Source organism: Hakea prostrata, chromosome 11 (genome assembly GCF_041222555.1).
Source record: "Hakea prostrata isolate BN-2017 chromosome 11, UWA_Hpros_2, whole genome shotgun sequence".
NCBI classification, from domain to species: domain Eukaryota; kingdom Viridiplantae; phylum Streptophyta; class Magnoliopsida; order Proteales; family Proteaceae; genus Hakea; species Hakea prostrata.
This window is the reverse complement of record NC_142610.1, coordinates 17,811,543-17,829,149: the sequence shown is the minus strand read 5'-3', so window position 1 is coordinate 17,829,149 and position 17,607 is coordinate 17,811,543. Positions and strand designations below refer to the sequence as shown.

Genomic DNA, 17,607 nt, shown 5'->3' with positions numbered 1-17,607 from the left:
AATAGGTAACCTCGGGCAATATTGGGATGCATGAAATTCAAAAGGAATGACATAATAAGAGTCATTCAAGATCCATTTATCCTGTGAAACGCCTGTGGTAGTAGGTTTGATAGTGGTGCCCGTAAGGTGTCCAACAAGTCCTCTTCCGGCTGATAAGGAAATAATAAATAAACTTGAACCAGTTCTGTTTGAGCCCAGTCCGACCAGCTCGGAACCAAACCAGTTCGGTTTAAGCCTAGCTCGACCAGCTCGGATCAAGTTGGACCGACCAAGTTAAGATCGGTTGAATAAGTACAAAGTCTGAATATTAATAGACTAAACTGAATAAGACTCTAGCCAAAGAAATGGTATTCAGTCAAGACTCAACTACTCGTATTTGAGTAGGACTCAATGACTAAGATTCGGATTGCAACCTAACTAAAGTTTGAGTCCCACTCAAACTCATATTGAGAAAAGCTATAAAAAGGTATGAGAACACAAGAGAAAGGGATGCTGAATAGAACTATCACTATTCAAATTCTTATTGTTCATTACTTTCTTGTCTTCCTTAGTCGGATCCCTAACTAGATCGTCGGAGGTGAAAACTTGACCTCCACGGTCAAGCTAATTATTGCAGGTTCGATCGGCTGAAGGGACAAACAGGATTGTGCAGCAACAATTGGCGCCGTCTGTGGGAAATCTGATCAAAAAGCTATTATGAAGATGAAATCAGGTTTGGTAATCGAAGAGGTGTCTGACGGAGAAAAGGAGGTCGACCAGGGCACAATTCCACAAGGAATGGAAAAAATTCCCGAACTCCAGATTCATCAAGATCCTCCAATTCTTCCAGACCCTCAAGCAAGTCAATACGCGACAATGCATCAAATTGTCGAAGTTCAAAAGGAACAATTTGCGATGAGAAAAGCAATCTCATCCCTAAGCGAGTTGATCAGGATGGCCATGCAACACGTAATTGCTCCCGAAGTAGATTCTCAGGAAAAACAAAAAAGTCCCAAAGGGAGCAGGCGTGACCGACCACCCGTGATCGACCAGATACCTCAACAATCTCAAAAGGAGCTGCAGAAAGAGACATCAAAGTCTCGAACCTCGAAAGAAGTTATTCCAGAAAAGAATCCTCCAGTTGATGAAGACGGAGATCGAGGAAGCAGCACAAATCCAGCCAAAGCTTCAAAGGACAAAAAGAACCATAATGGTTCAAAGAAGCGGGATGAGGAGATGAATTAGCACATCACCGACCTTGACGAAACAGTCAAAAAATTGAAAAATCCTGGCAAAGACGAGCTATACGCCATTTTAAAAGAGGATCCTTTCATCAAAAGCGTCTCGGAAGCAGAGATCCCAATAGGTTTCAAATGCCCTACTTTCACTGCATACGGCGGATCGAAGTGTCCTAAGCATCACATCACCCATTATAAGTCCGTCATGTCTACTTCTAGACACAATGAAGCAGCTATGTGCCGCAGTTTTCCCGCATCATTGACTGGAGCAGCATTAGATTGGTACCAAGCTCTGCCTCATGGCATAATAAAAAGTTTCGACCATCTAGGTCGGACTTTCTTATTGCGTTTTCAAAGCGGAGTAGAAACCAAAAAGAGAGAAGATACCTTGTTCGCTGTAAAACAAGGGCGAACGGAGTCCATTAGAGATTTTCTTGCGAGATTCAATAATCTGACCATGCAGATTGAAAATCTGGATGAAAAGATAGCCTTCCACGCCTTGTACCAAGGACTCAGCCATGAAGGCCTACTCGAGAGACTCTTGCTTGACATGCCTAAAACGTATGATGAACTCAGAGAGCGATGCCACAAACAAGCAAAAATATCATAAATAATTGAATCTCGAAAGAAAGAGCATCCAACCACTGAGGCAAGAGCACACAAAGAAAAATACCAGCCCATCAGAAGATCGACCATAGACCCGACCGGGGATGGTCGACCTGAACGGGAAGGGTCACCGGCCATGAGGAGATTGGAAATCCTGATGCAAATTAAAGATCGAGGAATTCTCCAGCGTCCCGATAAGCTACATTCTCGTCCAGGAAATCGTGATAAAAGCAAATATTGCGAGTTCCACAAAGATCACGGACACTGGACGGATGACTGCCGACAACTAAAAGCAGAAATTGACAGGATCATCTCTCAAGGGCAGCTTACAAAATACCTCCAACCTACCCAACTTGATCAAAAGCAAGTAGAAGGGGGGGGTAAGAAAAGGCATAGATCTCCAAGCAGAGAAGGACGCCTAAACAAGTCCCGACCACGGGAAGGAGGAGATGATAAAAAATGACCACCAATATTTACCGTGTTCGGCTGCCCAACCGAGGAGTCAAGTAGACAAGCCAAGAGAAAAGCCCCTTCTCATCCAGATGAGAAAGTCACTTCAGAACCAATCACCTTCTCATCCAGAAATAAACAAGGGGTAAACACTCCCCACGGCGATGCCCTTGTCATCAAAGTCACTCTGGCCGGAACAAAGGTCCGTAGAGTCCTGGTAGATACAAGGTCATCAGCAGGCATCTTATCATTAGAAGCTTTCAAAAAATTACAGCTAGACGAGAAAATGTTGGTCCCCTGCAGAACACACTTATATGGCTTCACAGGAACCTCAACTCGAGCAAAGGGCACCATCAGGTTAGATCTCCGTATTGGCAAATACCCCAGAGACAGGGTCATTCAAGCAAATTTTATGGTCGTCCGAGATTTGTCTGCTTATAACATAATCCTAGGACGACCAACCCTTTGTACTCTAGAAGCGGTAGTTTCATCCTTACACATGAAGATGAAATTCTCTACAAAAAGGGGAATAAAAGAATGTTCCGCGGATCAGAAAGGAAGCCGTCAGAGCTACGCCAATTACATGAGAAAAAGAGTAAAAACAAGCTCTACCATGGCGGTCGAAGTCAGAGATGATCGCGATGAAGAAAGCATGCAAAGGGCCGAACCGGTAGAAAAGTTGGAAAAGATTAGGCTAAATTTAAAAGAAGATCAGGGAACTATGATCGGAGCAGAACAAGAAGAAAAGTTCAAAAATAGTCTAACCAGATTTCTATAGGAAAATGCTGACGTTTTTGCATGGTCGGCAGAAGATATGCTTGGAATATACAGAGAAGTAGCCGAGCACAGGTTAAACATCGACCCTCAAGCGATTCCAGTGATACAAAAGAGAAGAATTTTTTCTTTGGAAAAGCATGAGGCCATCCGAACAGAGGCTCAGAAGCTAAAGCAGTCCGGATTCATCAAACCCATTGACCACCCAACTTGGCTGGCCAATGTGGTAATGGTAAAAAAGGCCACCGGAAAATGGAGAATGTGCATAGACTATACCGACCTCAACAAGGCCTGTCCAAAGGATTGTTATCCTTTACCAAGGATAGACCTGCTTATCGACGCAACGGCCGGTCATGAGATGCTCAATTTCATGGATGCCTATTCAGGATACAACCAAATCTTGATGAATCCAGCCGACCAGAAACACACAACATTCATGACGGATAGGGATAGTTACTACTACAAAGTAGTGCCCTTTGGTCTAAAAAATGCTAGGGCAACCTACCAGCGAGCGGTCAACAAAATTTTCGAGCAGCAAATAGGCTGGAATATGGAGGTATACGTCGATGACATGCTGATAAAGAGCACATCTCAATCCAATCACCTCAAAGACCTAGTAGAAGTATTTGAGGTACTCCAAGCATACAAAATGAAGCTCAACCCAGAAAAATGCGCTTTTGGAGTATCTTCAGAAAAACTTCTGGGGTTCATGGTATCCCAAAGAGGAATAGAAGCTAATCCGGAGAAGATAAAAGCCATACAAGAGATGAAACCACCGAAAAGCGTCAAAGAGATACAAAGTCTCATTGGTCGGGTGGCAGCCTTAAACAGGTTCATAGCCCGATCAGGAGAGAGATGTTCTCCTTTCTTTCAAGCTCTAAAAAACATTTCCAAAAAGGGAGTACCAGAGTGGAGCGAGGAGTGTCAACAAGCTTTCGAGCATCTGAAAGAAAACCTAACTACTCCACCCCTGCTCGTACGGCCGACCACAAGAAAGGAACTAATCATCTACCTGGCAACTTCGCCATTGGCCATTAGCGCAATACTAGTGCAAGATGAAGGAAAACAGCAAAACCCTGTTTATTACGTGAGCCATGTACTCCTTAATGCTGAAACAAGATATCCAGAGGTGGACAAACAAGCTTTGGCCCTGGTCATAGCAGCCATAAAACTGAGGCCATATTTTCAATCACATCCTATCATAGTATTAACAAACTTCCCCCTAAAGAAAATACTGCACCGACCAGACTTGGCCGGAAGACTGGTATCATGGGCAGTTGAGCTAAGCGAGCATCAGATTGAGTTCCGACCAAGACCAGCTATTAAAGCACAGGTCTTGGCCGATTTCATCCTTGAAACTTCTGAACCAAAGCATGAGCAAGACGAAGAGGCCGCTTCCAAAAGTATCAAAAGATGGATACTCTCGGTGGATGGTTCTAGCAACACACAGGGGAGTAGAGCGGGTTTGCTCCTAATAAGCCCAGGAGGATTCCAAATACGGTATGCACTACGCTTCCAATTCAGGGCATCAAACAATGAAGCAGAATACGAAACATTAATAGTAGGTCTTCGTATAGCAAAAGCCCTTGATATTCAAAACATCGAAGTCAGAAGCGACTCACAATTAATTGTGAATCAAGTAAATAGGCTATATAAAGCAAAAGAAAAGAGGATGACCAAATATCTGACCATGGTCAACCAATATAGACAATGCTTCAAAGACATCCAAATCCAACAAGTCCCTAGAGCAGAAAATGAGCAGGCAGATGCCCTATCTAGATTGGCTACAGATGAAATGGATGCAAACCCAGTCGTATATATGGAAGAGCTACAGTTTCCCAGCATCAGTCTGACCGACCAGATGCACATACAGATCGAGCACGGTTGGATGACTCCAATAATCAATTATCTGGAAAAACGATTTACTACCAGAAGATCCAAAAGAAGCTAGAACTGTAAAGCAAAGAGCAGTCAGATACACTATCAGAAATGACAAGTTATACAAAAAGTCTCTAACCCGACCATTGTTACGATGCGTCGGGGCTCCAGAGGCAGCTGTCATCCTAAAAGAAATTCATGAGGGAAACTGTGGAAGTCATATAGGGGCCAGAGCCTTAGCAGATAAGATAATAAGGCAAAGATACTATTAGCCCACACTACAAGAAGATTCAAAAGCTCATGTCCGCAAATGTGACAAATGCCAGGCACACGCCAACATACCTCATGCCCTCAGGTGCCTCTAACATTAACCCTCTCTCCGATTCCATTCGCTAGATGGGGGATAGACCCTGTAGGAAAACTACCAAAGGCCACAGGGAGCAGAGAATACCTGGTGGTGGCGATCGATTACTTTACTAAATGGGTGGAGGCTGAAGCACTGGCATCCATCAATACTGACCAGCTGAAAAAATTTGTCACACATAATATCATGTATTGGTATGGTATCCCAAAAATCATTGTCACCGACCACGGTAAACAATTTGAAAATGCTGAATTCAAACGATTCTGTAAAGAGCAAGGCATAGAACACCGTTGGTCTTCTGTAGCATACCCACAAAGTAATGGTCAAGTAGAAGTTACTGATAGATCAATGCTTGAAGGATTGGACCAATCTAAAGGCAGATGGGTAGAAGAGTTACCTAAAGTACTATGGTCTTACCGAACTACTGCCAGGACGACCACCGGCGAATCTCCATTCCGACTAGCTTATGGAGGGTTCAATGCGAAGCAAACATTGAGGATGAGGCTTGACTTCTAGTGGAGGAAACAAGGCGCACACGGGTTAAGTCGGATCTCCAGGAGATCTAGTCCCGAAACACGCCGACCCAGAATTCAATGAAGAAGCAAACATTGAAGGAATGAACGGCAACTATACTCGACTGGAATTCAAACAACTTGAGAAACCGTTTAAATCCTCTAACAAATTTTGGAATTTCTAACTGATTGATGAAGTTTTTTTCTTTATTGAATAAAGTTTTTTAAGTTTCTGCATATCATCACAGCTCAAGCTAGAATACCTAGCCAAGATGATCGGGGGAATACAGACAGGAGTTAAAATTCATAAACCAACCTACTAAGGTCGGGAAGACAAGACCTAAGCCACTTAGGCCCAAAAAGCCCTAAGTCACTTGGGCACAAAAAACCCTAAGATTCTTAGGCAGAGAAACCGACCTACTAAGGTCGGGAACAAAAGACCTAAGCAACTTAGGCACAAAAAGCCCTAAGTCACTTAGGCACAAAAAGCCCTAAGATCCTTAGGCAGATAAACCGACCTACTAAGGTCGAGAACAAAAAGACCTAAGCAACCTTAGGCACAAAAAGCCCTAAGCAACTTAGGCATAAAAAGCCCTAAGATCCTTAGGCAGGAAAACCCGACCTACTAAGGTCGGGAAGGAAAGACCTAAGTCACTTAGGCATAAAAGCCCTAAGCAACTTAGGCACAAAAGACCTAAGCAACTTAGGCACAAAAAGCCCTAAGCAACTTAGGCAGGAAAACCGACCTACTAAAGTCGGGAAGGAAAGACCTAAGTCACTTAGGCATAAAAGCCCTAAGCAACTTAGGCATAAAAAGCCCTAAGATCCTTAGGCAGGAAAACCGACCTACTAAGGTCCGGAAGAAAAGACCTAAGTCACTTAGGCATAAAAGCCCTAAGCAACTTAGGCACAAAAGACCTAAGTCACTTAGGCACAAAAGACCTAAGCAACTTAGGCACAAAAAGACCTAAGTCACTTAGGCATAACGGGCTCTTTTGTTCGGAAGACAGAGGCATCAATGGACCAAGGAAAAACCTTGGGTATTAAACAAAAACAAACTATTCCATTCCGAGCAAGCAGAGGTTACAAGAAAGCAAGAATGACATAAGTTAAAAGAAGGACCAAAATGGCCATACACATGTTCGAAAAGAAAAACAGCATAGTCGAAATCTTAGTCGGTTTTGGCCTGGTCGGTTACACCTTTACTAACAGAGGATTTTGAAGTCCCTGTATTAGGCATCGGATCCCAATCCGAGTTTAAAAAACCGGTCACTTCAATATGTTGAGGCTTCGGAAATCTAGGAGCATTCGCACACCATTGTGGTCGAGGTATCTTGAGGTCGTCGTAAATCCCCGGATCAATCAACGCTTGGAACTTCTCCAGATCTAGATCCTTGAAAGCTCCAATAATGCTTTGGAAGGTCTGGCGCCGAGCATAGATATAACCCGGAGCAGCGACCTTGGCCATAAATTTTCTACACCCAGCCGTCTTGACCCATCTCTTAATGACTTCGTGACGAAGTTCATTAGAAAGATCCTCAAAGACGTAGGGGCTTTTCTCCTCGACCATCTTGGTCAGCCGAGCAATGGCACTATCCGAGCTCTCCAATTTGGCTTGAAGACTACTAATCTCTGCGTCTTTACCGACTAAGGAGCCTTCAACTTCTTCCAAATTAGTTTGGAGAGAAGATTTCTCTTGCACTAACGCCTCGTTAGTCCCTTTCACAGCTGCCAGCTTACTTATTAGCTCGGCCTCACGAGCAATCAAGGAACTGTTGTTTGACTTTAGAGCTGACAGCTCCTCTTCCAACTTCTTGTTGCGCTGCTCAGCTTCCTGACGAGAAAAGAAATCTTGCCGAGCAGAATCAATGCTTTGACCCAAAGATTGGACCAAAGCACAAGCCATCCTGTACACAAAAAGGCAAGAAGTTTACAAATGAAATAGAGAAAGATAACCTTCACAGTAATGCCGTGCGCTTGCAGACGACCAAAACTTTGAAGATATTCAAAGTTGGATGGAAGAATAGCTCCACCCAACCATTCGTTGGCAACTCTAGACATTGAATGGGGATCGCCCCTGAATACCGAAGAGTTACCATCCAACGACCAATTTGGTCGAAGAATATTAGTGGAGCCCGAAGAGCCTGAAGCCTTGACCTCAGCTGAAGTCTCTTGACCAGAAATATCCTCACCTAAGGAGGGGTGAGGATCAGAATCCGAACTCTTCTTACTGGCCACCCTTTTTGGTGGTCGGGGAGGAAACTTAGGAGGGTTTCCTTTTCGAACACGAGAAGATTTCTTATCCTTAGCAGCAGTCTTATTCTTAGATGGAGAGGCCCGATCAGCCTGTACTTTATCTGGCTTGGTTGGATGCTTTGCCTCCACTTCTAGCATAGTAGCTGCAGCATCTTCAAGATCATCCTCACCGAGCAACACTGCATCATTTCCCGAGTAAGTTAACTTGGCAAAATAAGGATGAACAAAAGGATAAAGCTAAAGCACACATCTTACTAGTCAAGAAACCCCAATGGTGAAGGATATTGGGATATTCCGGATATAATCCATTCACAGCAAGCAAGTTCCGATCTTTAGTGGGGATCATCCAAATACGATCCCTTACTTCCTGCTCGGATGATGAAAGGGGAGGAAGAATATTTGAACCTTCCCTAGGATTTTTGGGCCAAGAGATCGGAAAATCAGAAGGAGAGGGGAGGTGAACAATGAAGTATCTGGACCTCCAACCCTTAGTATTTGAGGGAAGGGTTCCTGTACCAACGAAGTTACCCTCCCATCTAGATTGAAGAGCAGTTCGTTTGGAGAGATAGAACCAACGACTTTGCTCTTTCTTCTTATGCATGAAAAATTGAAGGAACAAATTTAAGGTCGGAGTCACACCGACCTCTTTTTGCCTACAAAAGCCCCAAAAACAAATTATGTTACGCCAACTATTGGGCGCTAACATCCCTGGGCACATCCCAAAATGATTGAGAGCTTCAAACAAAGACTGGGTGCACGGGAAGCCTAAAGCCACTAACAAAGGCATCTTCATACACAACAAACTCACCCAAAGGAAGACAGTGAGCACGCTCATGAAAAGCAGGGACTCTAAGCACAAAGTCATCTGGTATCGCATATCGAGCTCGGATGAGTTCCAAATCACTCTCAGTCAGTTCGGAAGGGAAAAAACTAGGACCTGAACTACTAGGATCGAAATCTACATGTTCGGAGGTCCTAGGACGACTTCTCTCAAAAGCAAGTTCGGAAGGAGAAAGACTTTTCAGCCATTTTCTTCTGTTCGTGCTAAACCGAGCACGAATACTTAAAGTCCTAAACTCCTCATCACTAAGCTGGTTAGGACGAACACCAGGAGACAAGGACGGGTTAACAGAGGTACCACTCTCAGTATCACTGTACCCAGAAGAGGAGGCCTCACTGTCCCCAGAACGAATAGCCTCACCCCCAGAAGGTGGATGTCCATAAGGAATCTTAGAAGGTCTAAAAGCTTTCTTTTTAACACCCATCACTAAGTGAAAGCTACGTTTACAGTGGCATAAATGGAAGAAATGACAAGCAGAGTCCAAGAAAAAGAAAAAAGAAAGTATGCTCGAATACAAGGACGAAACAAAAAACAAAAACCATCAAAAGATTCGTGAAGAAAAAATGAACTCACTTGTAAGAGGAATCGAAGAATAGAGCTTCTGTGAAGGTCGAAATAAGGTCTTGTAAATTCTACAGCCTTCGTCTTCTCCACAAATACAACTAGGAGCACAGTAAAAAGTGAAATAGAAAAGGAGGGACGACTTTATATACTTCCTAAAAAATCCAGATCTAACGGATGAAAAGGGAGAAGTATAAAAAGCTCCTAATCTAATGACTTTAAAGGCTTCCCCATCCAACGATCCAGTATAAAGTTTCTTCATGAAGATTCCAATCTAGCGCTGACAATTTTGAACTGAAATGATTAATCTTCTTAGACTTTTGAAATCCCAAAAAAGTCATTATTGATGGTCATCAATACAGTGCCACATGTCATCAAAGGAGGACGTGCAGAAAGAACGTGCGCCGTCGTTTCACATTTTACGGCGCAGTACCCTGTCAGATGACGTCAGCCATAAAACTTCCAAAACCAAGCTGTGAATGCGCACAAGTAACACTGGTCGGAAGTGTTGACGTGTTCGGTCACCAAATCTCTAAAGCCCAAACAAGATAAAGCTCGGACTCCAGAGACTGGGGGGCTTATGATAAGGAAAGAATAAATAAACTTGAACTAGTTCGGTTTGAGCCCAGTTCGACCAGCTCGGAACCAAACCAGTTTCGGTTTAAGCCTGGCCCGACCAACTTGGATCAAGTTGGACCGACCAAGTTAAGATCGGTCGAATAAGTACAAAGTCTGAATATTAATAGACTAAATTGAATAAGACTCTAGCCAAAGAAATGGTATTCACTCAAGACTCAACTACTCGTATTTGAGTAGGACTCAATGACTAAGATTCGGATTGCAACCTAACTAAAGTTTGAGTCCCACTCAAACTCATATTGAGAAAAGCTATAAAAAGGTATGAGAACACAAGAGAAAGGGACGCTGAATAGAACTATCACTATTCGAATTCTTATTGTTCATTACTTTCTTGTCTTCCTTAGTCGGATACCTAACTAGATCGTCGGAGGTGAAAACTCGACCTCCACGGTCGAGCTAATTATTGCAGGTTCGACCGGCTGAAGGGATGAACAGGATTGTGCGGCAACACCGGCAATAGTCATGTAAGCAGATCGGGACCAAATCAAATAATTTGTCCCATCAAAGCTTACCGAAAGAGGATGAAGAGTGGGGTAATGTTTGGAGCTAGTGGGAGTAGGAGTACCATCAATAGTTGTCATGTTGACAAAATTATTTGCAGTTCTTCAGTCTTCAACCTTTCGAAGTAACAGAAATGTTGCAGAATGCAATAGCCGAACAACCCAAAACAATCCTGAAAAATCGAAGGCGTCTTGGCGATGGGGATGTAAGGAGGCGACGGTGATGGCGATGGAAGCAAGCCATGGCGACGGAATCAGGTGACAGAAGCAGAGTCTGAGACGATGTTGGTGATGCTACCCTTGCTCTGCGATTCTGTACAGAACTATTTGTGTTGCGCACGATTGGGAAGATGATGCAGCAGCAGCAGTAACAATCTTTCTTCTTGTTCTTCCACTTCTACCGTTTCAACAATGGAGATCGAGTTACCTGAGCCGTGACGATGGCTAAGACGATGGCTGAAGGTGATTGTGGCGGAACTTCGATGGCCGAACTTCAGAAGTAGAAGGCGGAAGGAAGAGAAGAGTCGGTTCAGGTTTAATGGAGGATTAACCTAATTCTGAAACGAGAAATTAAAGGAGTAAAAGAAAGGTCCAAGACCTTGGGAAGAATGGAAGATGGAGATCCCCCGCCTAGATCCCGAACCTGCTTGGTGAATTGATGGAACATTGCTTAAGACCTCTTGGTGTAGGTGGTGACTCCTGCACATTTTTGTAGTGAAAATAGAAATGAAAGAGTCCTATGCTAACTCTAATTCTCTAAGATAATATACCCTATGTCCCTACCTAGTCCTAACTGCCTGCTACCTTTTCCTAAGGGATTCTATAGAAAATAATAAGCATCAGCCGACCTTGCTGTACCCTACAATGCAGTTGATTTGATCCCCCAACCTGCCCCCCCACCCCCCAAATAAAATAAAGCAAGTAAAAGGAGGTAGGTTTAGGTGGGGGTGGCAAAAGGAAGTCCTATTTAGGCTATGCAATACTGATTTCTAGCCATTCAATCTTCTGATGACACTTGTATGTGTCAAGGCCATCACATTTGGTTTAGTGACTTTAGTCTACTCCATGCATTCTCCTGACTGTACCGTGGACTGTATTGAATGCATTCTCATAATTGTACAATTCATAGTCTGAAGTCTGAACTGAACATGGTCTCATAATTGGGTTCACCATTCATTTATTTTGTAGGTTTACTAACTTATTATGCTTAATTTCTTTTATTCTCTTATTCCTCTTTCTTTTTGCATGTGCTTCTTTTGCTCATAAATTGAAATTGTGGTGGTTATTTCTTATATTCTGTTACTTTTATTTGGTGTTACACATGCTTTGTTTTCTCAAAAGGGGAAAATTTGATTTTATGATGGTTCTTTTCATCATTTTCATGATTTGAATTCTTTCACATACTCAAAATGTTTTTGATTTTAGGCAATCTGAATATTATGTGTTTTTTATTTGGAGAAGGAGTCCATTTTAATCTTCTATAGTTAAATATATTTTTTCTTAATGGCATTATGTAGGTTAGGGGCATATGATGGTTTCTATTTTTCTCTTAAATACCCTATATGGTGTTGCCCATTTAATTGGATGTTTCCCATTATATATATGCATCTCAGGTTTACGAAAGGAAAGAGCTGCACTAGGAGCAATCTTATTCTTGCTGGCATTTCTCTATGCTTTCTGGCGCATGGGCATTCACTTTCCTATGCCGTCTCCTGACAAAGGTTTCAATATACATGTTTCTACTTTGCTTTGTGCCATTCAATACTAGTTGATAGGTTGTAATATGTCTTTATCTAGTCCCTTTTCTCCTGCACATACATGTTAACTGACGTGCTAGGTTGACCACATGCATTCTTTTGCAGGTTTTCACACCTTAGGGATAAGATTCATACCATTCCCTTATCAAACACTTGAGTTTCTGTTTGAATTCTTCTTTTGATCACGTGATTTGTTTGATTTCATGTCTCTCAGTTGAGTCCTTACATTAGTCTTGGGTCTTGATGCACTAACCAGTGAAGATGATCATGCTGGATCTTACACTTATTTACATAGAGAACTTTGTTTCTTGTGTCCATTCTCATTATTCACTTTTCTATCCATCCTTTAGGAGACACTTTGCAACCTGTGTGATGTATTTCTACTAATAACCTCTATTCACCATCTCCTGCTTGTATTTGTGTTTACTTGAGTGCTGAATGCTCCCACTTCAGCCAATATATGATGCTTCTACATTTGACATTTTTTCTTTCTTTGATGTGGACCAATTTTTATCATCCTGCTGGTGAGGGACCCACTAAGGATCGAAAGACTCAATGTACTTGAAAAACAGGGCAGCGGATCTGTTGGATATGGATGTACTTATGGGTGCTGTTGATCAGATTGGAACTATCTTCATCTGCTTTGAATTACTAAAGAAGTAAAATAACTTGGATATGGAAAATTACTAAATTGACAAGGTAAAAGTGAAGGGAGAGACTAGTGAGGGTTTTGAAGGGTGATGGGATCATGGCATAGAGAAAATTTTGGAGATGGAATCTCAGTTGAAAGTAAAATTTCAGACAAGCAAAACAGCCATTGATTTTTCAAAGATATAGTGAGCCAGTGAGGAAAACTAAAGAATTCAATATGAAAAAGGAAAAGGAGGGATTTTGATGAGGGAAGATAAAAGAAAGTAAAAATTAGGATGACAGGGATTTACCACAAAGGGAAAGTAATTTCGGTGGTGGAATCTCATCTGAAAGTGGAATTTTTGACAAGCATAGCAGCGACTGATTTTTCAAAGATATAGTGAGGAAAACCTGATTTTTCAAATATATAGTGAGGAAAACTAAAAATTCAATATAATTCAAGAAAAAAAGATCACAAGGAAGATTGGAGTGAGAGAAAATAAGTGAATAAATTAGGATGACATGGAGTAGCCACAGGAGTTTAATATAGTACTGATAGTAGCCAGACATGATCGTTCCACAGAAAATTATGCCAGATCTAGGGCAGTTATTGATAACACCAAATCAGATGGTTGAATGGTGAATCAGTAACTAATGTGTTAGCCTAGTACTAGGAGGACTAGGAGTAGCACAAAACAGTGATTTAACAGTTTGAAACATAATTCATGATCCAGGTTTTTAATGACAATTGATTTTTGCTTAAATATTTGAATTGATTCATTTAGGAGGATCTAAATTATAATTACAATGGAGGGTAGGGGCAGAACAGGAAAACAGATATATCTCAAGATCTATGGGAAGAATTGGGTCAATTCATTCTGAGTCCACCTTTAGGGTTCCTGAATATGCTCAGAATCTTGAAGGAATCTGCTGGCTGGATTGCTTAGTTTCAAAAACATATAACTTGTGGATCCTGGTTTGAGTAAAAATTTGCCTCAAGGTCTGAACTTAATTGTTAGTGGCTGAAATTATGAAGAAGTATCCAATAAATCCAGTAGAATAATAGCTGGTAATGGGTTAAGAAGAAGAACCCAATACATCCATTACTAAATTTATGTTTTATTTCATTCAAATTATCAAGTTTATTCTCCCTCTATTTTCACTTCCTCTCTATTGTATTTTTTTTTTTTTCCCTTGGCAGAAAGATTTAGCATTTGCATTCTTTTGGGAGAGATTTTCAAAAGCTTCATTTTGTTATTAGGTCCTTAATTGTTTGTTCTTATCTTTTTTGTTTCAGGTTTCTTTACTATGCCACAGTTGGTTAGCAGAATAGGAGTGATTGGTGTGACTGTCATGGCTGTGCTTTCTGGTTTTGGAGCTGTCAACTTGCCATACAGTTATTTATCTCTCTTCATTAGGTAATAAATATAACGAGGTATCTTTCTTGTGATGCATTTTCTGGTTGTTATGGGAATCTGTTGGTTTGGTTTATATATCACTAAATCAATGGCCTTTCTTCTTAAAATACAAAATTGTGCCTGTTCCATCTTGAAAAGAACATGCACAGCAACCCCTATTTTAACAAGGTGATTGGGAAACACAGGACAGCGTAAATGTTCCCTGGGTTTTTCGATTCCAATGCCTACCCTTAATTCATAATGACATACCATCGGGTGGATACTTTGAACTGCCTCATGGACATTCCCACTCATTGGTAATAGTTTGATAACTGAAGTTGAATTTTGTGCGCTCTTCTTTGGCATACCATTCACATTTTCTTATGGATGTAGACTCAGCATTTTAGTATCCCTGTCTGCTTCTATCTATTTGTACCTACTTGCTATCCTATTCCTACAATAACAACCCTTTAAACTAGATGGCTTTTTTTTTTTTTTTTTCTGATGTCAATAACTGGAAATACATTGGATCTTTAAGGACACATGACACTGAACCACAAATTTCTTTATTTCTCGTACTCTATTCATTCTTCTATTTGTCTTGGATACCTGCGTTTGCGTCGAGACGAGGTATACAGTATACAGGTAGGCTTGCTTACTCAATAATAAGCCTAGGGTTGGGTTGTAAACATGGGCCTTCAATTTCATGGATTTTCCTTGTAATAGGTTACTTTTAAGGGCCTAAAGTAGGATGATGAGGTGGAGCTCAAAGATAGTCTCTATATGTAGTTTTTTTGGAGTCCTTTTAAGTTGGACCCATTGGTAGAGTTAGTTTTTTCCAAGTCCCTTCAGGTGGAACCATTGAACCAATGGTTCAATTCAAGTCATGGTTAAATTGGTTCAATTGTGGTAAAAATTAAAATTTAAGTTAGCATGTGACTAGCACATGACTTCTTGGTAGTATGTATTGAAGAATCCCACACCTGCCCCATGATTTTACAAGGGTGGTTGTGCCACATTTTGTTTCTAATTTTCCTTTCTGATTGTAATTAAGCGTAGGACTTAGGCCTAAGGCCAACCATATATACAGATCTCATCATGGGCAGTAGAACAATCCAGAATTTTGATTTCTATGCTTTGCAAGCTACTGCTGCCTTCTTCTCAATGTGTGAGAGCTATAGTTTACTGTGAGATCTTAACTGAGGTGGTATTGGTTGGACCAGTTGCCTCCTTATTGGTGTGACACCTGTTAAAGCTTTCCCTTCAATTAGGTTGAAGGAATATCTCACACTCATGGTTCTAGTCTTCTAGATTAAGTTCCAGACTAGAGTAAACTGCTGCCAGTAAACGAATGCAACTACAGTGAGTATAATTTGAATTTCTGCAATTCTTTTTTCTAACCATCTAGAAGATCATTAGCAAGGTGGTTTCTGATCCATCCATCAGATCATCTTCTTTGAACCACATTATCCCTCTGTGATCGTAGCATTGGTTCCATCTTGCAGCCCAATCAGACCACCGAAACTCTAGACCTACCTCCATTTCTTGGAGATTGATTTTGAGTTCAATCTTGAGTTCCCGTCCTTCCATCCTGTTACTTTACCTTCCTACTCTACTTGACTTGGTCCAACTACTTGGGATTGTCTAGGATCCTGTCCCACCATTCCACTGTAATGAATGCTTCATCTGCTTTCAAGTTTCAATCATAGGCACTCATTGTTTCTCTCACCATTTTAACCTGTCATTTTGACCTTTCCCTTTTCTGTACACCTCTAATTTGCACCATGTCGCCTCTCAATATAACATTTGTTAATCTTTGTTACAAATGGTTGGGCTAATTCAAATTCTCTATGCTCACTCTAAAGAGCTGTAGTTTTATTGTTGTAATTATACCTTAAAATGACTTAAAAAGTCCTAAAATACAGCTGGGTTTTTGGGCTAATTTAAGTCTTACCTAATGTTTTGTTCTCCAGTTATATATGCTGGTTTTTCTTTCAATACAGGGAAATAGGAGAAAATGACTAAGCATGTTTACTAGTTGATTTTATCTCCTATTCTCATGTACCTATATACTTTCTTGTAGGGAGATTGATGAAACAGAAATTAAAGCCTTGGAAAGACAGTTGATGCAGTCTTTGGAATCTTGTATTGCAAAGAAAAAGAAAATCATACTAGGTCAAATCGAGATGGATCGAATTCAAGGATCAGAAGAGGTATTATTATCATTGTTAATACATGCAATATATTTCTCTTCAGAGGTTTCAACTCTTATTTATTGATGTTATTTTGGATTTTCTGTGTCAGTCTTTACCTGGTCTGAGAGTGAATGTTTGGTTGATCTTGGCTTGCTTTGTGTGGGCATGTAGGATTGCTTTTCTCTGCTATTTCTCAGTGATTCCAGAGTTGAATGTTAGATGGAGATGTGAGAGATGTTTAAGTGTATCAGGCCTCACAAACTTTAAAAGAGATAGAACCTTGGGGAACCAGGACTTTAACCTTGGGTAGGTTAGTCTCCAAGTGTTTTTGAAATGCTCAACAAGACAGCACTGTATAGGTTGTTTTAGGCCTGGAAAGTACTTCAGCATCTCCCTGCACTCATTTGGTGGGGTTTCGTTGTGTATTCAATGCAGTTGTAGTCCTAATAGGATTAAAATTCCCTGGGGGTAGCTGAGTAGGTTGGGCCTTTTGCAGTGAGGGGGCAACTTACAGTGGCAGCTTGAGGCGGTGACTTGCAATATTTAGTGGCACATACTATTCTCTTTTCCATGCTGTCTTTTCATCATCTTTTCTCTATTTTCTCTTAATTTTTCTCCCATTTTTTCGATCTCCTTCTTTCTTCTTCTTCTTTTCTTTTTTTTCCCCCCACCTTCCATACTTTCTCCTCCTCCCTCCACCTCTGGTTGATGCTAGGTAATAATAAAGTGGATGCCTTGGATTGGTGTTGATTTCTATATTTGTTGGGAATGAAGAATTCAGGAAAAAAGTTATTAGGCTATTAAATTCAGAGTCGAAGTGTCTTTTGGTTCTCAAAATCCCAAAAACCTGTTCTTGGTCCGCTTGGATGTCTTGATCATATAGTACTACTGCTTTACACTGATTGTTTTCTAAATTAAGAATGGGCATCCTAAGTAGGTTCTAGACATCATGATGGCAGTTGCTGTTTCTTTTTGCCTACATGGAAAGAAGGCAGGACAGATCTATCATGGAAATCCTTAAGGGCAGAGC

General features: G+C 41.2%; 1 protein-coding gene across 1 annotated transcript in view; it reads left to right on the top strand.

The window, feature by feature from the left end:
* LOC149000493 (GPCR-type G protein COLD1) overlaps positions 1 to 17,607 on the top strand; it is a 40,494-nt gene that overhangs the window by 7,417 nt on the left and 15,470 nt on the right. Inside the window, exons 3-5 of the mRNA XM_089140809.1 lie at positions 12,212 to 12,319; positions 14,283 to 14,403; positions 16,466 to 16,595. Of these exons, the coding sequence (XP_088996935.1) occupies positions 12,212 to 12,319; positions 14,283 to 14,403; positions 16,466 to 16,595 (359 nt within the window). The remainder of the gene's footprint in view (positions 1 to 12,211; positions 12,320 to 14,282; positions 14,404 to 16,465; positions 16,596 to 17,607) is intronic.